The sequence below is a fragment of the Cervus canadensis genome, chromosome 18, assembly GCF_019320065.1.
Source record: "Cervus canadensis isolate Bull #8, Minnesota chromosome 18, ASM1932006v1, whole genome shotgun sequence".
Taxonomy (NCBI): Eukaryota; Metazoa; Chordata; class Mammalia; order Artiodactyla; family Cervidae; genus Cervus; species Cervus canadensis.
In genome coordinates this window covers 11,602,846-11,625,800 of record NC_057403.1, presented here as the reverse complement: position 1 = coordinate 11,625,800, position 22,955 = coordinate 11,602,846, and the positions used below count along the sequence as shown (strand labels likewise).

Genomic DNA, 22,955 nt, shown 5'->3' with positions numbered 1-22,955 from the left:
AGAAGAGGCTCTTGGGAATTCGCTGGTGGCCCAGTGGTTATGATTTTGGACACACACACTAGTAAGTGGCAGTGAACAGTAGCTGGAAGCAAGGTCTTAGTTTTCCGGACCAGGAGTCCTAACCACTGGACCACAGGGGCCAGCAGTTAGGGCTTGAGTCCCCAGTCCTTGCATGCCTAGTCAAGAATGAATTCAGGCAAGGAGGCAGAAAGTAAAGTGTAAAGTAAAAAGTTTATTGAAAAATACATGCAGAAAGGTGCATGGGCAAATTTAAAGAGTCATGACTTTGGGAAGTTTAAATCCTTTACAAGGGGGCAGCTTTCTGGGTCTTTGTCTTCCCTCTGGCCAATCATCTCACTTTGTACCCCGCTCCTGGCTAAATTGTCTCAGGACCCTCCCCTGGGTGCACACACACACACACATCCCCCTCAGCCAAGATGGATCTTGAAGTGAGGGCTTCTGGAAGGAGACTCATTATGGCCTGGTGTTATCCCCTGACTTTTGACCCCAAGGAGCCTTTCTGCTCATGTGCAGTGTCTCCTTTGTCCCAAAAAAGGAGGATACTTTACCCAAACAGGGTTTTACCCCTTTGTCTTTGCCATGACTATTATCTTAAGGCATTTACAAGAGCTTCCCAGGTGGTAAAGAATCTGCCTGCAATGCTGGAGACGCCAGAGACAAGGGTTCAGTCCTGCAACCCACTCCAGTATTCTTGTTTGGGAAAATCCCATGGACACACAAGCCTGCCGGACTACAGTCCATGGGGTCGCAGAGTCGGACAGAACTGAACACAGTGTACAAGAAACAAAGACTCGCTATTTATCGTTTCTGTTACTTCCATTTTGAAGGGCAAACAGGGGGCTGATTTTAAATGCCTTGACTGGAGTCCACCTACATCTTGTCTCTGGAAATGCAAACAGGAGGCTAGTTGTAAACGTCTAACCTGAAGCCCATCTAGCTCCTACCTCAATTAGGACCCCGAGTTTCCACCGCAGGGATGCGGGTTCCATCTCCGGTCGGGAAACTAAGAGCCCAGAAGCCTCGCTGAGTAACAAAAAAAAAAAAAAGAGAGAGAGAGAGAGAGAGGATCCAGGAAGGAGCAGCGGGGTAAGGAAAACCACTCGGCCAGCTGCAAGCCCAGGTCACAGCCCCATACGCTTTGCATTTGGCCCCACCGGGGGCTAATGTCCCAGCACTCCTAGCCTCAGTTTCCCTGGGTCACTGCACAGACCCTCTCGCCCCCGGCCCCTCGTCCACCCGACTTGAGTCCAGTATGAAGAAGCACGTCTAGGCCGGCCTCAGCTTTTTGTGTGGAGGAATACTCCGCTGGTTACCCTGCTCCTCGCCTTCGCGGATCTAGCGCAGACTACCTTACCCAGAGGCTGTGCGCCTGAGGCAGGCGCTGGCCAATGACGTAAGGCGTTTCCTGAGGCGTCGGCGGGACTTCCGGTTTCTCCCTGCGGACGCCATTTGCCTACAGGGTTAGCTCCCGGCAGGATTCGACGGGCGGAGACCTGGGCCAGCGAGGCTCCCCAGGCCTTTCGTGGGGCCCGAGCAGAGGGGTGCGGATCCCCTTCGTGCCTTTGAACGGGTCGTGAGTCCATAGGCGGTGGCGTGCCCTGGTCACCCGCCGGCCCGCGGCCTTTGCGGGCCTCAGCAGCGCCCCTGGTCTCCGCGTTCACGAGGGCGGCGCCCGGCTCTGGGGCGGCTTGTTCGCGGAGGGCGGCGGTCAGCCGCGGTCGCCCAGCCCAGGCGGGCGGAGGCGAGGGGCAGCGGGCCGCCCCGGGCGGCCTGGACCGCAGCTCCCGTCATGGCGGTGCCGACCCACCGGACCCAGGTGCGTGGACGCCAGTGACGGTACCGCTCATTTTCTAGCACTGAGGCGGTTCCGGCAGGCACGCCGGATGTGTCCCCGCGGCCGTCTGCTCTGGTTTGTGGAGCCGCTTTGTCACTTAATGTATTCCCGGTCTTGAAAGCTGCTGGGCTCTGACAAGTGCCCGGAAGTTGTAGAGAAATGACTGCTGCCTCCTCCAGGTTGTTATTCAGTCGCTCATTCGTGTCCGACTCTTGTGACCCCATGGACTGTAGCCCGCCAGGCTCCCCTGTCCGTGGGCGGCGGCTTCTTTTTCTTTACTTAATCACTGAACCACCTGAGGAGCCCCCGTCATATTTGGTAAACCCCTAACCCCACCGTGTACTGCGAGGATACACCCTGCCCCCCACCCCCTTTCCCCTGGTGTTACTCCACCTGGTGGCCTTGGGCGTTGGAGGGCGAGATGAGTGCACCGACAAAGTCAAGTTAACAGAAGGCCCGCGAGGTTGCCATGGTTCCTCCCAGAGGCTGAGACGTGTCTCGAGTGGGCGAGATCCTGTGGGGCTTTGCCGAATGTTACACTCACTTTCAGCCAGGTCAGCCATGGTGGCCAATCTCATGGCCAAAGCGAGCGTTAGCCTTGGCCATTTGTGCTCCCCGGTCTGAAGTAGTCCTGGTACTGGGTGAGTTTTGGCAGGGCCCAGGAAGAAAGAGGCTAAACGGTTCATTGTGGAATCTCCCTGGGAGTTTCGGGACCCAGGAGGGGCTAGGGAATTGGTCCAGACCCTGCCATTACCCAGGTAGATCCACCCCTTCAGGCGTTTATCCCGGGAGGTCTGTGATGAAGGCTCTGCTCCTCTGTCCATGTTCACAGAAATATTTTCAGGCATGATGAAATGGATTTAACAGCAAACATTTCCTGTAAATGCCTCACAACGTCATCACTAGGTGTTCATTTTGGTGAAAGAATGTCAGGTTACACTGTCAGACCCTGAATTACACTGGCCTGCGTTAAAAATCTTGCCTTTGGTTTGTAGGACACACGAGTGGGTGGATTGGTGGAGCTCCCTTAGCCTCAGGTGATTGACTGGCATGGAGGTAATGAGAGATTTACTCAGAGCCTGTGGGAGAATCAAGGAGAATGCCAAAGCCCGTAGAATGTTGAATACTTTTCTAAAACTCACGACAGTTATTGGTGAAGTGGGAACTGTTATTGTATTGATCCAGAAACGGAGGCTCAGAGAGATGAAGTGAGTGATGTCTCCACGGTAAGACAGCTGGCAAGTCTCGGGTTTCAAGAGTTTGGATGCAAACCACGGGAGACTGACAAAAGAACTGGGGACTTGTAATCGCTTAAACCAGGATGTGAAGCCCTCAGCATGGGTCAGGCAGTTAGCAGGACCAGGGAGGCGCAGGTACTGCTGTTGTTACCATTATTGATACTGTTACTACCATTGTGTAATCATTCCTCTGATGTCCTAGAGCCCTGTCTGCATTTCACAGCCCACACGTCACTTGCATTGTCTTGTGTGACTTTCCAGTGGCCCTGCATAGGAGGCATCTCTTACAGACTTCATAATACACTACTGTATTATGTCCATAACATTGTTCACCTCCCCTTCAGCCCAGCCTAGATCTAGCCCTCAGGCAGTGCTCCATGGTTAAGGTCTTGATCTCTCTGCACCTTTACCAGCCTTTTAGAAATGAGCTCTGCTACCTCTGCTTGACAGGTGTCTGTGACCTTTGATGACGTGGCCGTGACCTTCACCCAGGAGGAGTGGGGCCATCTGGACCCGGCTCAGAGGACCCTGTACCGGGAGGTGATGCTGGAGACCTGCGGGCTCCTGATGTCTCTGGGTAAGACCTCTCACTCAGCCATGCAGGCATGCTCTAGCTCCATGCCTACCCGCCATACAGCTTCACTCATGTTTGAGATTCATCTCTTTCTGCCTGCTACCTTAGTGTCACTTTGGGCAAGAAAGACCCCTTTGGCTCTTAGAAAGTGGTGGAAGGAAATGAATGTTCTGCAGAACCCAAAGGCAGCATTTCCAGTCGGGCCACATGGGACGGAAATAGGAGAACCAGGATTGTACCCTGGCTTCTTTCTCTGGCTTTGCTCACATCTCTGTCTTTTCAGAATGGCTTTTGCACCCCATCAGGTTTGACAGGAGTGACCGACCACCCCAGTCCCTGCTCTCCAAGGCTCCCAGATGCCTTGTTGCTCCATATGTTTATATTGTTGCTCTTTCTCTGTTGCAGGGCTCTGGGTGGGGGTGGGGGTGGGGGTGTCCGTGAGGTGGAAGTGACCACCTGAGCCTCTCAGCCCAGGGCCCAGCACAGAACGGCCTCTGTCTGAGGTTCCTGTTTTCACATTCCAGAGAGGGAGCCGACCGAATGGGGCCTGTTCCCAAGCGTCCCCTACACCCGCGTGCACTGGATGTGGGTGACAAGCTGTTCTCCAGGAAGAGGGTGAGGCAGCCGGGGCCCCAGGAGGCCTTTGTCTTCAGTGCCAGCGGGTCCTGTCTAACCGCAGGGTCTCAGTCAGGGGGCTTCTCTGTCCTCCTGCGCCTTCACAGGTGTCTCGTTTTCGCTCAGTCTCGGCCGGGATCACCTGCTGGTCCGAGAAGGAGAAGCTGGGAGAGGAGCATGTGGCGGTTTTGTGCCCAGGAGACATCGGGCAGCGTCTGCAGCCACATCTGCCCGTCACTCGCGGGGGTGGGAGGTCCCGGGGTCTGGTGATGAGTCCGGAGATGCCCCTCAGCACCAGAGGGTGGACACGACAGCCCCGCTCAGCCGAGGATGACCCAGTCCGCATGGGCCGGAGAGCCACGGTGGAGAAACAGCAGCTCGGGGATGGTCTCCTCAGGCCGCTCAGTTTGAGGGAAGGGAGGGCTGTAAGCCCAGGGCTTCAGTGAGACAGGCCTGTTCTTAGAGACCTGGGATTGTGTTCTGTGTTAGTGAGAGGAAGTTAAAATCAGGAAACGCTTGACGTATTTAGATATTTCATAACAAAATTAAACAAATAAAAATGCCCACCATCGAGCCCTGATCCCTCCACCCGCCTCCCCAGGCTCTCCCCGCGCTCACTGCTCCAGTCTCACTGGCGTCTTGCTGTTTCCGCACATACTTGACATATTTGCCTCAGGCCTCTGAGGCGCTGTTCTGTTTTCCTGGTGGGTGTTCTTGGGCATTTCGGCTTTTCTTGTGGCCCTCTTCTCCACACCTTCTGGTGGAAAGCTGGAGTGGGTAGTGGGGAGGCACCTTTGGGAAGCGGGTGCCGCTCTCTTCAGAGGGTTAGAAGGTTGATTATAGGAAACAAGTGTCTTGTGAGGGAAGCCATACTCTCCCTTTGTTTCTAAAATGTCACAGATAGTGGCATTCTCTACCAGGTCTCACATTTGGCAGGTCAAGGAATGTACCAGGATTGTAGACAGCAGCTCAGGAACACGATCGTGTATGATAGAATCCCTAAAAGAAAGCCAAAAGCTGCAGATCTGATTTCTGTCCTAGGAGAGGCAGTTCATAGATGTCCACTAGAGAGAGAGTTTTAGTGTCCCCGGGTGAAGTCCACTTCACTGATGGGGTGTGGGACAAGGTAACCTTCGCAAGTGGGTACACACTCGACTTGATGCCGACCTCAGCATTTGCTGGTTTGTTTGACACAGTGGCTTACTGGGAGGGTTCGGGCCTCTGAGTTAGAAACCGTTGAAGGTACCCAGACCAGTGTCAGAACAGCAGTTCTCAGAGTGGCATAGGGCTCTTCTTCAAGGTTTGCTCTGTCTGTTTGGTTTTGGAGCTCACAGGTGGATCCCACATCAGATGAGCAGCTGCCCGGGCTCCGGGACAGTCCCTGGTCACCGTGTCCCCGGGGCGTGTGCCCCCTCGGTCTCGCCTCCAGCCTCGTGGGATGACGGCAGGCTCCGTGCATGACCACGGGGAGGGCAGTGTGCGTGGGCTGCTGCAGAGCCAGTCTTGGTGTGCACAGAGGGGAGCCACGTGCCCCTTCAGCGTAGCAAAGGGCAGTGGGGCGTTTCTGAAGTTGGTGTGTGGTGTAAGTAGGCCAGGGAACCTTGAATTAAGGCTACGGGGCGAGACAGAGGTTTATTTGGGGATTTGTCAGACTAGAATTTGAAAAGGAGTTGTTGAAGGAAATTGTTTTTCTCTAGTTAAACCAGCTGTTTGGGGCCTACTGGGGCTGTGGAGCTCAATTGATTGCCTCTCACCAGAGTGCAGCATTGTGTAGTTTGTGAAGTGAAATGTGTATCCTGGTCACTGTCAGTAATGCCTGTCATCCGAGAGGGACTCAGGAGCATCCTGGCAAGGCTTGCGTGGTCACCCCTATAAATGTAGGGACGTGTGACTTTGACTTGTTCTTGTGGTACCTGTGGGACAAGAGGTTCTTTAGCCTGAAGGAGGCAGTTTTGAAGCGATGGCCCAGCAGTTGATAATGAATGTGAAGCCGTTTGCTGATTAGGGCCTCTGGTACTAAGATGGCCCCCTGAGTAGGCCACACAGTGTTCCTTAGGTCCCACTTTTCACTGGGTCATGCTGGCCACAGGGCAGAAAGCAGCAGCATTCTACGGAGCAGCATCACGTGTGATGGACAGCAGTCAGGGACCTCACAGCGGTTCACTCACTCAGTCCCGAGGAGCTCCCCGGGTAGCCTGGGAGGGCGACCCCCCCAGCACCACGGCATTTGGCAAGGAGCTGAGGACAGGAGAAGCCACCGCCTCCTCCCATCAGAATGTGTCGGAGGGCCTAGGGTCTGTGCCATCCTGTCCTGAGTCCCCAGTAGCTGTGCTGAGCTTGGTCTGTGCTGTTTTCATGACCCAGAACATGATGGGCAGCTGGATGTGGAGGTCAGAGGCTCCAGATCTGAGAGGGCCTTTGTTGTCAGGAGAGCCTTGTGTGTGGCTCGTGGTGGCCTGGACAGCATGCTGCAGCAGGCTGAGGGCACAGTCTGGGCATCTCATGGCCCTGGTCCATGCTTCAGGAACTCCAGGAGGTGTGCGAAGAGGTCGGCAAAGCCTTTTTAGTGAAGGAGTCTCTGAGGGCTCTAGTGGGACTGGCTTTCCAGCAGTATTGGGAGCAGATTTTAGAGCCTTTGTTGGAGGGAGCCCCGTTCAGGGTGGGCTGATTTATAAGTATCTGCATCAGGGAGTTGAAGTAAAATCTATCAACGAATACATGGCCACCAAAGTCATACTAAATGGGAGTGCTATCTAAAACTAGCCCCAGAGGTTTAACAGATGTTGGTCTACTGTCTGTCCTGTGTCAGATAGCATCTCCTTAGAAAGGCTGTGGTCAAAAAAAAAGAAGAAAGAAAAAAGAAAGGCTGTGGTCGATGTAATGTCTCCTGCGCTCCTGCAGAGAAGGGGCGCAGCTGAGGTCTCAGCTGCCGAGGGTGTGGGTGTTGGCAGCCTGGGAGATGGGAGGGGAGTCCTGTTTCCCTTCAGAGTGAAGGCAGACCAAGGCTGTGAGCCTGTCAAAACTGACACCAGACAGAGCACCTCAGCCCAGTCTGTCAGGGCAAGTATTACTGGCTTCTAATAATGTTGGGTTTGGGGTGTGTGGATCTTGTTCGTCAGCTCAGACTGCCTCTACTGTGTGGTTAAACAGCTTTATTTTCACAGTTTCTGGACGTTGGACGTCCCAATTCAGTTCCTGATAAGGATCTCTTGCTGACCGCCTGCTTGGGAGTCCTTACCTGACCTTTGCTCTGGCTTGGAGGGACTTTCTCTTCCTCTTCAAAGGGTACCAGTCCTACCAGATCAGGGCCCTACCCCATGACCTCTTTTCATCTTCATTACCTCCTTAAAGGCCCTAAGTCCAAGTCAGATCACATTGGGGATTAGGGGGTAACACATTCAGCTTAGGGGAACACAATTCAATCCATGATAAGAACGCTGAAGCTGGGTGGGACTGCAGAATGAAGGTTTCAGTAACCCACAGTGAGGGGCCCTGGGTCTTTTCAGGTTTAGGAACAGGCACAGTTGGGCTGTCAAATGGAGTAACAGTGGGGATCATCACCCCTTGATGAATTAGGTCTTACACATAAGGTTTGCTCCCTGAAATTTACTTTTCAACTTAACATTGGGCTGAATAATTATTTTCACTTGGGTGTGTGGGGTCCCATTTCATCAAGTCAATTAATTTATAAGTGCCAGAAATTCATTTTAATTATGTATTATGTCAGAGCATCAATGCCCAATGCAGGGTACTTTTAAGAACAGTGGATATTGGCCTATAGGAAGTTCAGGCAAAGCTATAGAGTTAAAGTGAGACATGCCCTTTTTTCCTCTTTAGGATTTAGTTACTTTTTAGGATGGCAGAGTGCAGTGTTTCAGTTTAGGGGGATTCCCGGTTATAACTATGATTTGAGCCACAGTATTAAGTTCATGAGGTTTTGTCTGTTGGTACATTTTAGCAAATTCTGAAGATAATTCAAAAACTTGTGTTGTAGGGTCAGACAAACCAATCTGTGCCTTGTTATGTTTCAGTAATACAAACTTTTTAAATATGTTTTGTTATGTTACTTATATATAATAATTTACTATGTAAATTTTAGTATAAAAATTTTAGATTTCCAGTTGGGTCCAACTATAAACTGTGTTCTAATTTAGTTATGTATTGTATATTATTTTGTTAAATGTTTTACTCTCTCCTTGTTATCTAGGGCTTTTGCTTTGGTTTTTGTTGTTACTATGTTTGAATCAGTACCAGTCTAGAACCAGTATTGTGTCTGCTAGACCTGGCATTTGCTTGGTATGTAAGGTTTAAAGTGTGTGCCACCATTCCCTCCCTTTTTCTCTTTTGGGCTTCTATTCTTTTAAAGCCCTGGTTTTTAGTTTTAGTCTATCTCCTATTGGGGAGGGGCTTGGGCCTCTAAGCTCAGCCTCTCCCTGGCATGGCCCTGGTGCATGGCATAATAATTAATCCCATCCTCTTCCTCCCCACTCCTTTTTTACCTTCCAAACAAAAATAATTTTTTTTGGCCACCTTTCTATCCCCGACCATTTTTCTTTTACTTGGGTGTTTTCCTGGTAGGCTCCTAGCAGTCCCAAGTGGTGAGTCTGTGAGCAGCGGCCTCCCTTTCTAGGGAGGGGCTGGGGCTCGTGCCTCTAGACAGCAGAGGTGTGACCTTTGGGCGTCTGTTCCACAGGAGCGCCCAGACCCACGGCAGGGCCTGGACAGTCTGGAGTAAGCTGGGTTGAGTGCCTCTCCCACCTGCCCCCAGACTTCAGTGATGTCGGCTCAGTTGATGCAGTTGCATCTTTGAGGGGACCTGGGCCTGGTGCAGTACCAGTTACCTGGTTGCCCCTGGGTCACCAACCTAGAAACTTGGTATGTTGACCACAAAGAGACCAACTAATAAGATTAGTCTCTTCTCAGATCAGGTGGCAGCTAGGGACTCCCAGCCCTTGCAGACTTGGCCAGTCACAGCTTCAGACTTCAGAACTTTGCTTGGGATCTGAAAAAGACATATCAATGAGGTCATCAAAGCTTATTTTGACTGAAGAGTCGATGTTTCAAATATGTGAGTTCTTTCAATTATTCGATCAGTTTATTGCCATTTAAAATAATGTAATGCATTTAAATTGCTTGGCACAATCCCTGTGATATGGTTATACCCTGTACAAGTTAATTTTCACTTATAATTAAGATTAAAGGTTGATAGTGATATGGTGGGCTGGTTAAGCACCTGGGCCCAGCCAAGGCTCAGCAGAGTCTCCTCAGGGGCAGCATTTGAGCAGAGACCCGGGGAGGAGGGTCAGCACGTGCAAAGGCCCTGAGGCTGTCGGGAGGGTGACTCCTGGTGGCTGAGCCCTGTGCTGGCATTGGAGCAGACAGGGGAGAACAGTTGCTTAGTGATGAGTGATGAACCCTGGATCTGCCAGAGGGGATCATCTGCAAGTCCTGGTGCCTCTGCCACCCACTTCCTGTGGAACCCACGTGTCTTGCCCCTGCATCTGTGTGTGGCTGCATGTGGCAGACCAGCTCAGTCTTCACTCTGGAGGAAGTTTTTTATTAACTCACCAGTCAGAAGCGCAGGGCTGGAACTGGCTCCCGGGTTGGTGACTTGCAACCCAATTGTCTGCTTCTTTGCCTCTTCCTGGTCTAGGGTCCCGGGCAGCTTTCCTGACAGGCAGGCGACCTGATGGGCGACCCAGGCTGCTGCAGGGCATGGCACCAGCAAGTCCCCTCAGTCAGCCATCCTGGACCGGGGCGCTCTCCTCCAGAGGGCCTGGTGTGGGTCACCTGCCAGTTGGTGGAGATCTGAGTTTTTGGCCCTTCTTGAGGCCAGCGTCTGGGGTGGTTTTAATCTATTGCTGCCCAGGCCCTGTCTGCAGAGATTAGCTTTCAGTTGGATATGAACCAGACATCCCGGAAGGTTTTGATGCTCACGTGACTGAGACTTACTTGGAAAATTAGGAAACAGCCTCTGGAAGGAGGGGGTTGTATCTGGGTCTCTTGGCTACAACTGAACAAGTCTCTTGGAGCTCTGCGTGAAGGAGGTCAAAGGGAACAAGAGCTGTCTACACAACTCTCACTGCTGTCTGAAGTCTGGGTTCCAGCAGTGCTGCTTCTGACCTTGCTTTCCAGGTCACAGGTCTGGATTTCTGTGTATGGGAGCAGCTTCATTCTGAGGTCCACAGCCTGAAGTCCCACACGAGACTGAGCGGTCTTCCCAGTTTTCACAGAAGCCCCCGTGTCTTCCTCCTTTCTCCATGCCCAGGGTGTCCTGTCCCCAGACCTGAGCTGATCTACCAGCTGGAGCACGGGCAGGAGCTGTGGACGGTGAAGAGAGACCTCTCCGGAAGCACCTGTCCAGGTAGGAGCCACGCTGTGGGCAGAGACCCACAGAGGCCGCTGGCCCTGGTTCCCCGGGAAGCGTCTTGTTCGGGCCTCTGGTGGTCTGGAAGCCACAGAGCCCTTTGACCCCAGGTCCCTCTGTCCTTCCCAAGGACAGCTGTGTTCGAGCTCAGATGTGTCCTGGGCTTCAGGCCTGGGTGCCGCCCACCAACTCCGTGACCCCGGTGAAGTTCGGGATGTCCTTGTGTCTGCACATAAGTGCGGCTGAGTTACAGCCTGGCTGCAGTGTCAGGGGGACTCTGGCCTCTCCTCTCGGTGCTCAAGCAGTGGAGCCGCTGTTTCTGACTCACTCCCGGTCCCTGGGGGTCACGGGGAGCTCTGCAGCACACGGCCGTTCGGGGCCCCGGGTTCGTTCTGTCGTCAGTATGTGACTTCAGGTGGTCCTGACCCCCTGCAGCTAGCAGAGAAGCCGGGGGTGACGCCCCTCTAATTCCCACAAACACCAGCCCTCTGATCCCTCCACTGGAAGGCACCGGGCACTTGGCCGCGGTGGGCGGGGAGCTGTGCCTGAGCCCTCCGTCCCAGGAGAGGAGCAGGAGGTTGGCGAGGGGGGCTGCTCCTGAAGGCGCCAGTCTCGATAGTCGCTGTGTCCTGGAGTTGCTGGGGGTGTGTGATCACAGGACACTTAAAGCGTAAAACTGCTCAGCACAGGGTCTGCGCCGTAGTCGTCGTCTCGGGGGAAGCGAGCTGTTGGTACCGCCATGTCCCGTTGGTCATGGTGAACAATGTGGCTCTGTCTTCCCCTCCCAGCGCCTCTCCAGCCCTCCTCTGCTTCCCCTCCTCGCCCTGTCCTTTCAGACACTCAGGAGCCCCCCCTCCCGTGCCCCCTGTCACCCGCCCCCTCCTGCTGGGTCCTGTGTGTCCACGTCTGGGCGGCTGAGGGTGCTGCAGCTGTTGTGCGTGGTGCTGGGGCTGCTGCAGAGGCGTGCTCTTCCCACTCCTAGTCACTCAGTGGCCCAGCCGGCCTTTGGGCGTCTGTGTGTGGCCATCAGCGGCCCCTCAGAGGGGCCTCCCAGCCTCTGCCCCCTGCTCTCCACACACCTCCGCCTGAGGATCTCAGGTGAGCACGCCTGGCAGAGAACCCATCCCGGTGCTCACTCCCATGCTCAAGCACATGGTCCTGCCGTCCATGCAGGTTGGAGACGGGTTGCCGCCCCAGACCCTCGCCCCCACCTCCAGCCGCCCTGCATCCGGCCATCCCGACAGTGACTGCCTCCCCAGCGCAGATGTATCAGCGTGTGACCCTGGGGTGTCAGCAAGCCTCCACAGTAAATTCTTGCTTGGTCCTCAGCCCTTCCGCACTCAGGTTCCCAGGCTCTACTTTTCCTTTCACCTGGTGTAAGAGATCTTGGCACACTTCATGGCCAGTTCTTGAACCAGAGTCTAGGTTACACCTTTTAGGGAAATATTTCTTATTCACTGCTTGTTTAGTAACTTTGAAAGTGAAGTCACTCAGTTGTGTCCGACTCTTTTCGACCCCGTGGACTGTAGCCCGCCAGGCTCTTCTGTCCATGGGATTTTCCAGGCAAGAATACTGGAGTGGGTAGCCATTTCCTTCTCCAGGGGATCTTCCTGGTCCAGGGATCAAACCCAGGTCTCCCACATTGCAGGCAGATGCTTTACCTTCTGAGCCACCAGGGAAGCCCCTTAGTAACTTTATCCTTTGTCTACTCAACATAAAAATGTGCTCAAGTTTCTTCCACTTGAAGCAAATAAATAAAAAATAGTCCTGTTTCATATTCATCCACTCTCTAGGGCATTTAATTTTTCACATTTTGTCACTCTCACAAACGGTGCTACCTTGAATATCCGTATGTATTGGTCATCTTGCACACGATTAGGCCTGTCTTATTTCTAGGAGTAAAATTGTTGGATTATAGCCTGTGCAAACTTTCAAGTTTAGGTGACAATTGCGGTGGTTTTCTCAAAGAGATCTGCCTATCTATAATTCTCTAGATTCCACTATGTCCTGTTCTTTCCTTGATGCTCTTAGGCACATTGATTTTTGCTTGACAAATTGACAAAATTGTGTCTTAGGTGAGCTTCCCTTGCATTTCCGTAATTGTTCACAAGCTTTAGCTTCTTATCTTGTAATTATCAGCCCATTTGTACAATTGTCCTCCTCATCTGCAGGTTCTGACTGCAGATTCATCAAGCACAGATTGAAGACACTACGGGAAAAGAAAATCCCTGAAAGCTCGAAAAAGCAAAACTTGAGGTTGCCTTGTGCTGGCTACTATGTACATAGCATTTACATTGTACTAGATATTACAGGCACTCTAGAGATGATGTAAAGTACACGGGAGGATGTGTGTAGGTTATGTGCAGAAACGGGCATTTTATGTAAAGGACTTGAGCATCTTTGGATTTGGGTATTGAGCAGGAAGTGTCTGATACCAGTTATTCCCCTGTGGATACTGAAGAACAGCTGTATTTTCTTCTTTGAAATGTCAGTTCATCGAAAATGCCAGGTGTTCTATTAACTTGTTTGACTTTTGTTTTTAGGGATTTTTTTTTACATTACTGATACTTCTGTCAGTTATAGGTGCTGCTCCGTCCCTAATATCAAAAAGATGTTCTCGTTATAAGATGTTCTAAGCTTGGCGCCTGGCATTTAACTCTTTCTGGTGTGACGTAGAATTTGAGGATAGCGTGAGACAGAAATACAGTGTTCTCATTCCCAGCGTGTCACGCATTTTTCTAGCTCCATTTACTTTATATTCTTTGCTTTTACTGTGAGCTGCTCTCCCTTCTCTTCCATTCCCCAGAGCTCCATGTGTGGGTGTTTCCTGTGCTCTCTGTTCTTTTTCCATTGCCTGTTTGTCTTCTCTCTGTACCAGGACCACAGTATCTTACAGTCTAGAATCCTATTACCTGCTAAGGTAGGTATCTTTTTCTTAATTCTCATTATTCTTGCATCTTTGATTTTTCATGCAAATCCCATGGTAAAACTACTGAGTTGCACAATAACCCAATTGGTATTTTATTGGAAATTGTATTGAATATACAAATTCATTGGGATAGAATTGTAAGCTTCATATGATTCATTTTTTTTCCAGTTTTACTGAGAAACGATTGATGTACATCACTGTATAAGTTTTAAGGCATAGAGCATGCTTGTTTGATTTACATATATTATGAAGTGATTACCAGTTGGTTAAGCTAACATGCATCTTCCTGTATCAGATCAGTTCAGTCGCTCAGTCAAGTCCGACTTTGCGACCCCATGGACTGCAGCGCACCCCTGGCCTCCCTGTCCACCACCAACTCCCAGAGCTTGCTCAGACTCATATCTATCAATTCGGTGATGCCATCCAACCATCTCATCCTCTGTCGTCCCCTTCTCCTCCTGCCTTCAATCTTTCCCAACATCAGGGTCTTTTCCAATGAGTCAGTTCTTCATATCAGGTGGCCACCGTATTGGAGTTTCAGCTCAAGCATCAGTCCTTCCAATATATATTCAGGACTGATTTCCTTTAGGACTGACTGGTTTGATCTCCTTGAAGTCCAAGGGACTCTCAAGAGTCTTCTCCAACATCACAGTTCAAAAGCATCCGATCTTCGGCGCTCAGCTTTCTTTATAGTCCAACTCTCACATCCATACATGACTGCTGGAGAAACCATAGCTTTAAGTAGTCGGGCCTTTGTCAGTAATGTCATGTCTCTGCTTAATATGTTATCTAGGTTGTTCATAGCTTTTCTTCCAAGGAGCAAGCGTCTTTTAATTGCATGGCTGCACTCACCGTCTGCAGTGATTTTGGAGCCCAAGAAAATAAAGTCTGTCACTGTTTCCATCATTTCCCCATCTATCTGCTGTGCAGTGATGGGACCCGATACCATGATCTTTGTTCTTTGAATGTTGAGTTTTATGTCAGCTTTTTTAGTCTCCTCTTTCTCCTTCATCAAAAGACTCTTCAGTTCCTCTTCGCTTTCCGCCATAAGGGTGGTGTCACCTACGTATCTGAGGTTATTGATATTTCTCCCAGCAGTCTTGAATCCAGCTTGTGCTTCATCCAGCCTGGCGTTTCGCATGATGTACTCTGAATATAAGCATGGTGACAATACATTGAAAAGATATTAAATACATTGAAAAGATAAAAGGGAAGAAGTTTCCTCATTGTGATGAGGACTCTAAGGAATATTCTCTTAACAATGCTTTATATCACACAGCAGTGCCAACTACAGTCATCGAGTTGTACATTACATCCCTCGGTTACTTAATCTTAAAACGGGAAGTTTGCACCTTTTGACCGTCTCTCTCCAATTTCACCATCTCCCACATTAAATTCTTCATTGGTTTAGCTCCTCTTTAATGTCTTCAAGTAAAGTATTGACATTTTCTTTATCTAGACCGTGTGTATGTTGCTAGTCTTCTCACCGTACTGTTGAGACATAACAGACCCAGTGTGTCTGTTCCGTCCTGCCTCCCATCCTGCCTTGTGAGCTGTGTCCTGGGCGTTTTCACAGTAACCCAGGTCGGCCCCCCTGCGTTCTCATCAGCAGCACCCTCGTGGCCAGGGGGCTTTTGTACGTTGTCTCCGTGGGCTGTCGCCTCCCTCCCACTGTCTCCGTGGCAGTGCCTGGGTGTCTGGAGTTGGTGCGGGGCTCCTGCTGTGTGCAGCTCCCCTGGCCTCCTCCTGCACACAGTTAGCCAAACCCCGGATCATAGAATCCAGCACTGCCGGGCCTGCTGAGCCAACTGAAAGTCGAGAGACTTCCCAGTCCACCCTTGGGTTCATTGATTTGCTAGACTCAGAGAAACTCCCCTTGAACCTGTTATGCTCACAGAGTATGTTTGGTACAGGATACAGATCAGAAGAAGGGCTGGAGGTATTCCAATCACGAAGCTTCCGTGTCTTCAGCGACTCTCGACCTCCAGGAATTGATGTTTGGCAGTATGTGCACAGAGCGTTGGCAGCCCATGAACCTCACCAGGGCCCGGGTATGTAGATTTATTGACCTTCGTTACAGAAGCATGACTGACTGAGTCGTTGAACATGGGGCTCGGTATCCAGCCTTCTTTCCCTTTCCAGAGCGCCCGCCGATAACTCGTGGTTCAAAACCCCAAGATTCTGATTACACATGTGGTCTTTCTGCTGTGGTCACACGTCATGTTATCTCTTTAGCATAGTCTATCTAGGTTCCCATAATGAGCTATCCCATCTACGAGCTACAGATAGCTCATAGAATATAAAGTACGTCCCTGACCAGGGATTTAACCGAGGCCTGGCAGTGAATGCACCGAGTCCTAACCACTGGACCTCCAGGGAATTCCCCTCTTCCTGGTGTTCTTACAACAGTTGGGGCGTACTTGCTTATAGAAACCGAAAGCGCACAGAGGTGTTACTACTCTGTCCAGCCACGTCTGTAAAGTTGTGGTGGTGTGTCCACTCCATACCCTTTGTCTCCTCACATAAACTCTCTCTGAAGGAGTCAGCAGTCTAATGACCAAGGAAGAAGGAAATGAACAATCCTGAGAGTCAGTGGTAGCAAAGCATAACAGACCCAGAACACTCCTTTCATCTTTATTTTTTTCTCACTGAAATGCTGATTTCATTTCTTCTGTGTTGGGTTACTAACAGGCCCTGTTTATTGTATTTCTTTCAGTTGACAAAGGAAAACCCAAGACCGCAGAACCTACCAGTTGTGAACCAACGCTGTTTGAAGGAGCCTCTCTCCAGGAACTGACACAAGGAGGCCCAGGGGACTCCCAGTTGGGACAAAAGAAGGATCGGGATGGGCCGCTGGAAATGCAGGAAGACCACTTTGTACCAGGGATCAACCCTCAGAGGGAGAAGCTTCATGAAAAAATAAGTCCTGAACAGGGCAGCTTAGGGACAGCTGGTGGTGTGTGTTCAAGGGTCGAAGAGGAGCCAGGCCCTGTACGGGGTGCTGTCCATGACCGTGACTCCTGTGGATCAAGTAAAGATCCCATGATTCAGGAAGAGGAAAGTCTCTTCAAATGCAATGAATGTGGGAAAGTTTTTAACAAGAAACACCTTCTTGCAGGGCATGAAAAGATTCACTCTGGAGTGAAGCCCTATGAATGTACTGAGTGTGGGAAAACCTTCATTAAGAGCACACACCTCCTGCAGCACCACATGATCCACACCGGGGAGAGGCCCTACGAGTGCATGGAGTGCGGCAAGGCCTTCAACCGCAAGTCCTACCTGACCCAGCACCAGCGGATTCACAGTGGGGAGAAGCCCTACAAGTGCAGTGAGTGTGGAAAGGCCTTCACTCACCGCTCCAATTTTGTCTTACATAAGAGGAGACACACTGGGGAAAAATCCTTCGTGTGCAAAGAATGTGGACAGGTCTTCCGACACAGGCCAGGATTCCTTCGACATCACATCATCCACAGTGGTGAGAATCCATATGAGTGCTTCGAGTGTGGCAAGGTCTTTAAACACAAGTCCTACCTCATGTGGCACCAGCAGACCCACACTGGGGAGAAGCCGTACGAGTGCAGCGAATGTGGGAAAGCCTTCTGTGAGAGCGCGGCCCTCATTCACCACTATGTCATCCACACCGGGGAGAAGCCCTTCGAGTGCCTCGAGTGTGGCAAGGCCTTCAACCACAGGTCGTACCTCAAGAGGCACCAGCGGATCCACACTGGGGAGAAGCCTTTTGTGTGCGCTGAGTGTGGAAGGGCCTTCACCCACTGCTCCACTTTCATCTTGCATAAAAGAGCCCACACTGGCGAGAAACCTTTTGAGTGCAAAGAATGTGGGAAAGCCTTTAGCACTAGGAAAGACCTCATTCGGCACTTCAGCATCCACACTGGAGAGAAGCCGTATGAGTGCACGGAGTGTGGGAAGGCCTTCAACCGCAGGTCTGGCCTCACCAGACACCAGCGGATTCACAGTGGAGAGAAGCCCTATGAATGCATGGAGTGCGGGAAGTCCTTCTGCTGGAGCACAAACCTCATTCGACATGCCATCATCCACACTGGAGAGAAGCCCTATAAGTGCAGTGAGTGTGGAAAGGCCTTCAGTCGCAGTTCCTCCCTCACTCAGCATCAAAGGATCCATACTGGGAGAAAGTCTGTCAGTGTGACAAATGTGGGAAGACCCTTCACAAGTGGGCAAACCTCTGTCACCCTCCGAGAACTCCTATTGGGGAAAGACTTTTTGAATGTAACCACAGAGGAAAATCTTTTGCAAGAGAAAGTATCTACCGTGACATCTGATCGTACATACCAAAGAGAAACTCCTCAAGTATCTTCGCTTTGAGAAAACTTGTCAGATCATCCATCGTTGTGTAAAGACCTATTTTGAAATTGACCCAGCGTGGAGCCTTATTTTGCATCTGAGAATTCATCCGTAAGGGAGAGACTAGTGTTTATTGTGCACTAAGGAAAACTAGCTGTGTTTTTCTCCTTAGTTTACACTGTAGTGTTATCTCAGGAATTTTTGTAAAAAGAAGATGGAAACTTAGATAAGCAAATGAAATGCAAACACAGTTCCTTTGAGACTTCTCTGTCAAGCTTATGGCACTTTGAGATGGGTTCCTTAGTTTACTTGGGGTGAGCGGAACATTATTTCACTGGCAAAGGGCCTTGACTCTTCGTGGGTCTTTGTATACACACTCACTGTTATCCAGTGTCGGGAGAGTTAGATAGTTGAGGGCAGGTATTTAAGTAGATAAAGATACACACATGGTATACAGGCACATTTTATTGCACCAGTTAAGACCTTCGGTCTTTAGTTTTTTTAAAAAACAAACTCTTCTTTTGGTGGTTTTAAACAGCAAACATTCAGACTTTTTTATTGATTCAGTCTGTTGTTTACTTACTTTTAGCTCTGCCATAAATCTTAAAATTGGATAAATGAATCGTCTCTATTATTATTTAAATTGACTTAGCTTTCCTAGTTCCTTGGATTTCCCATATAAATCTTAGCATGCAAAAAAATCTTGCTTCAGCATTTATAGAGATTGATTCAAACCTATAGAGCAGTTTGTTCAGAAGTGACACTATGAACACAGTGCATGATATGACATGTCATTAAGCATTCTTGGTATTTCATTACCATTTTGTAATCTTCAATAATTCAGGCCCTGTAAACTCTTAAAAGTGATATATAAATGCATTGATTTTTTTTTTCCTTGTGTCTTGTAGGATATTACTTCCCCAACCAGGGATCCAATCCAGGCCAGCTGAGAGTTCTAACCACTGGGGCGGTGGACTGCCAGGGTATTCTCTGTTGACACTGATTCTTAAACTTTCATTTCCTCATTTCCTTTAGTAGTATATAGAAAGATAATTGTTCTGAGGGTGGGATTTTGGTGTCTTGTAGCCTTGGCTGAACTCAGTTATTACTTCTAGTCGTTTCTTTAGATAGAATCCTTGGTATTTTGTGCCTAGAAATGTCAACTGCAAATACTTTTCTTTCTTCCTATCTGTGTTCTTTTTATTTCCTTTTCTTAATGCGCTTGCTAGGACTTCCAGTATGATGTTGAGTAGGAGTAGGAAGAGAGGACATCCTTGGCTGGTTTCTGACATTAGGGGGAACACTTTCAGTTTTCTCATCAAGTACAATGTTACAAGCTTGTTTTTTTCCATAGACTTCCTGTCACGTCTAGAAAGTTTCCCTCAGTTCTTAATCTGGTGAGATTTTTGTTAGGCTTGAGTGTTGGGTTTTGTTGGATGCTTTTCCTCCCATCACTTGATGTGATCATCTGATTTTTCTTTGATAGCCAATTGATATGATGTATTACATTGAGTTTTGCATATTGAACCAGCCTTGCATCCTTGGAATAAACCCCACTTGGTTATGGAGTGTACGTTTTAAAATATAAAAGCATTCAATTTGATTGTATTTTTTTGAAGAAGTTTTCCTCTAATCTCGATTGATGGTGCATAGTTGCCATTCTTTGTTTTTAGCTACTGTCATTGTCTGATTTTGGTGTCAAGGTGATAGTGGCCTCTCAAGTTCTGTTTCTTAGGAAGACAGTGTGTAATTGTCTTCAATTGTTGTTGTAATGTTATATAATAGTCCAGTGAGCCATTTGGGCCTGGAGATTTTCTGGATACTAGTTGATAAATATGGAACTATTCCGAGTGTCTTTTCATATTGGATAAATTGGATAGCTGGTCCTCTTCAAAGAAGTGTTTCATTTCATCTCAAGTTTAGACTTGTTGGAAGTATTCCCTCATTATTTTTTTTAACAGCAGCAAGGTATGTACTTCTATCCCATTTTAACTCCTTTTAATCATCGTCAGTCGTCTTAGACATTTACCAACCTTACTGATTGTTTTGAAGAACCAGCACTTTACTGACTTTTTTTTCTGTTCCTTTCTGTTTTTACTTCCACTGATTTCTGTTCCAGTCATTATTATAGCCTGTCTTCTGCTTTGCTCTGGTTGCATTTTGCACTTTTTAATTTTTGAGGGATGCTGAGATTATTGATTGGACACTTTTTATTTTCTTATGAAACATTAAGTATTATAAAGTTCTACCACAGCACTGTTCAAGTTTTTATTACAGTTTATTCAGTTCTGAATACCCCTTGATTGCTTTAGAGACTTCTTCTGTCACCTGTGGATTATTTAGAAGTTTTTTAGTTCATTTTCTACTGTTTGAACCATTTTCTGTTGTTGATTTCTTGTTTGTTTCACATTTGGTTTGACTGTTTAAATTTGTTGAAGTTTGTTTATTGCCCTTGGGTGTGGTTTGTCTTGTTGAATGTTCTTTCTGTAAGACTTCTTGTAAAGAATGTGTGTTCTGCTGTCATTGGCTGAAGTTTCTATAAATGTCTGCACAATTTTCTTTGTTGGGGATGTTTTTCAGATTTTCTATATCCTTGCTGACTTTCTGTGTAGTAGTTCTTGTCAATTGCACAGAGAGGAATGATGAAGTCTTGAAGTACAATTAAGAAATTGTAGTGTTTGCAGTTTGTATTTTTTAAGTTTCTTGTAACAGCAGTAGTTGGGATCATATTTTTTTAATCCATTTTGCCACTTTTAATTTGTAAATTTAAAATAGTTAATGATACATTAGAGCATAAGTGCTACCATTTTAACTGTTTTTTTGTTGTATTCCCTTTATAGTGTTACTCTTGTTTTCTAGCTCTTGTTATTTAGCTTTCCCGTCCTTCCTGTGGGTTACTTTAATATTTTTTGGAATTCCACTTGATATATCTGTAATGCTTTTGAGTATATATCTTAATTTTTTTTTTTTTTTTACTGTATATAGTGTATTACGTATACATAACTTAATCCCAGACTGTTATCAGTATTTCAGCACTTTGACATATAGAAACCTTGATTTCATTAGGGTTCTTTTACATTCCCTGTTCTTAATATAGTTGTTCTAAATAGTTTCTCATTGTATACTGAGCACCGTATTGGATATTGTAATTTTTGCCTCAACTGTCTTAAGATTTTTTTTTTTTAAACAAAGTTCATGAGAAGTGAAGTCTGTGTATCTCTAATTTTACCATTTCATTGTTCTTTCTACGTTCTTGAAATCCCAAGTCTTCTATTAACATTTCCCTTCTGTTTGGCAAGTTTCCTATATCTGTTCTTTCTAAAGTATGTCTGCTGTTAATGAATGTTTTTTTCTTCTTCATTTAAAAATGTCTTTTCCCCTTCATTCTTGAAAGATATTTTTGTGGGACATAGGATGTGGGATCCACAGTTCTTTTAGGACAAAAGAAAAGATGTCTGTTTTTCTACGTTCCATCTTCTGTGCACCATGGTTTCATATGCGAAACCTGTATGTCACCGCGTTACTTCTCTATCTTTGTGTGTAGAATTTCCGGTTTCTCTAAGGCTTGTTACAGCCGCAAAGGAGCACGGCCACTCCCCCTCCAGGGTCACTCGTCCTCCTCGTGACTGAATGCATTCCCCCCTCCACCCCCCAGCTTGTTCAGGATCTCTGTCTGTGTGCTGTACGTCCTCTGTACTTGTGGTCTTCACCTTCTCCCTCTTAGTGCCCTGCTAGCCTCATAATCTGTGCAGCGAGCGCCGTATTGGATGTGGTTGCCGTTTTTGCCTCAGCTGTCAGATGTGTTCAGTCTCTGTCTTTAATGTGTTACTTGTCTATCTTTAAGGCATCTGTAATATGGTGTTTGCTCAGCTTTTTTAATCATGTGGTGTATGCCCTTTGCCAAATTTGGACATTCTAAATTATTCACTCTTCAAATATTTTTTCAACCTCACATTTTTTCTTCTTTTAAGGACTCCAGTAACATATGTGATAATTCTCACGTTTTGTTCCCTAGGGCCCTCAGTTCCCGTCTTTTTGTTTCCCCCAGTTTGTATCTCTCTCTCGCTCATGTTGATTAATTTCGATTGATTGTTTTGAGCTCACTGATGTCCTTCTCTCATATAGTCTACTGTTGAGCTCACCCAGTGAGTTTTCATTTTGTTTTTTGTTTTTTTTTTTTAATTTTTCAGTTGATTTCCATTTCGTTATTTTATATATATCTTCTATATTTTTGCCTAGTTTATAATGCCAAAGAAGGACTCTGAGAAAACAGACAAACCTGTGTAGTGCAAAGTCATGATTCTGTGGTGGTTTATCTTTGTATTGGGATAGAAATCCTAAATTAACTAGAGGAATGAAAGGCCTTATATCCACAGGTACCTCTGAGAACAGATTTTACAACTAAGTGTGACCTGCAGGTTGTTCAGAGTTGTGTTCCCCAGGGAAGGCTTGTGTGTAGAATTTCCTTTTCTCTAAGGCTTGTTACAGCCGCAAAGGAGCACGGTCACTCCCCCTCCAGGATCACTCGTCCTCCTCGTGACTGAATGCATTCCCCCCTCCACCCCCCAGCTTGTTCAGGATCTCTGTCTGTGTGCTGTACGTCTTTCTGTACTTGTGGTCTTCCCCTTCTCCCTCTTAGTGCCCTGCTAGCCTCATAATCTGTGCAGCGAGCGCCGTATTGGATGTGGTTGCCGTTTTTGCCTCAGCTGTCAGATGTGTTCAGTCTCTAGTCTCACCCCGGGCACTTTCTGCCCCACATGCCCACTGAGCTCCGCCCTTCTCCTTGCTCTCAGAGACACACCCAGTGGGACCGTTCTGTCCACTGTCTGTCCTCACCTCCTTGTGGCATGCTCCATGGCAACTAAAGAGTGACCTCCTCCATGTCACCGGGCTTGCGCAGTCCTCACAGAGTTCCCATTTGTACCCCTCATTATTGGACCTTTGTGCTGCCCACCCTCTTTCTCAAGAGTCCTTGGCTGGCTTCTGAGCCTTTCTGCCCTTCTCCTTCATAGGGTCTGTGTTTTCCGTCTATTAAATAATTCCACTTCCCAGGA

At 48.3% G+C, this 22,955-nt stretch overlaps 2 protein-coding genes across 4 annotated transcripts in view; one reads left to right on the top strand and one right to left on the bottom strand.

Moving 5' to 3' along the window:
• Positions 1 to 1,604, bottom strand: part of DUXA (double homeobox A) — a 17,227-nt gene extending 15,623 nt beyond the window's left edge. Inside the window, exon 1 of the mRNA XM_043435655.1 lies at positions 1,376 to 1,604. Coding sequence (XP_043291590.1) covers positions 1,376 to 1,604 — 229 coding nt within the window. The remainder of the gene's footprint in view (positions 1 to 1,375) is intronic.
• Positions 1,451 to 22,955, top strand: LOC122420023 (zinc finger protein 264-like). Of its 3 annotated transcripts, none has more exons than XM_043434700.1 (7): positions 1,451 to 1,837; positions 3,544 to 3,670; positions 3,951 to 4,038; positions 4,192 to 4,282; positions 10,418 to 10,646; positions 15,492 to 15,629; positions 16,295 to 22,955. In XM_043434700.1, exons 1-7 carry the CDS (start codon positions 1,811 to 1,813, stop codon positions 17,920 to 17,922), a joined length of 2,328 nt encoding a protein of 775 aa, XP_043290635.1. In that variant the 5' UTR covers positions 1,451 to 1,810; the 3' UTR covers positions 17,923 to 22,955. The 3 variants fall into 3 exon arrangements, with proteins under 3 accessions (XP_043290635.1, XP_043290636.1, XP_043290637.1); XM_043434701.1 differs by lacking the exons at positions 1,451 to 1,837; positions 3,951 to 4,038 and adding exons at positions 1,861 to 3,228; positions 9,211 to 9,350 and having other exon boundaries at positions 10,551 to 10,646; XM_043434702.1 differs by lacking the exons at positions 1,451 to 1,837; positions 3,951 to 4,038; positions 4,192 to 4,282 and adding an exon at positions 1,863 to 3,228 and having other exon boundaries at positions 10,551 to 10,646.

Coding starts and splice junctions, on each gene's coding strand:
- LOC122420023 (XM_043434700.1), top strand. CDS start 1,811: ATGGCGGTGCCGACCCACCGGACCCAG. Junction 1,838..3,543: donor TGCCGACCCACCGGACCCAG/GTGCGTGGACGC, acceptor TCTGCTTGACAG/GTGTCTGTGACCTTTGATGA. Junction 10,647..15,491: donor CTCCGGAAGCACCTGTCCAG/GTAGGAGCCACG, acceptor TGTTTGGTACAG/GATACAGATCAGAAGAAGGG.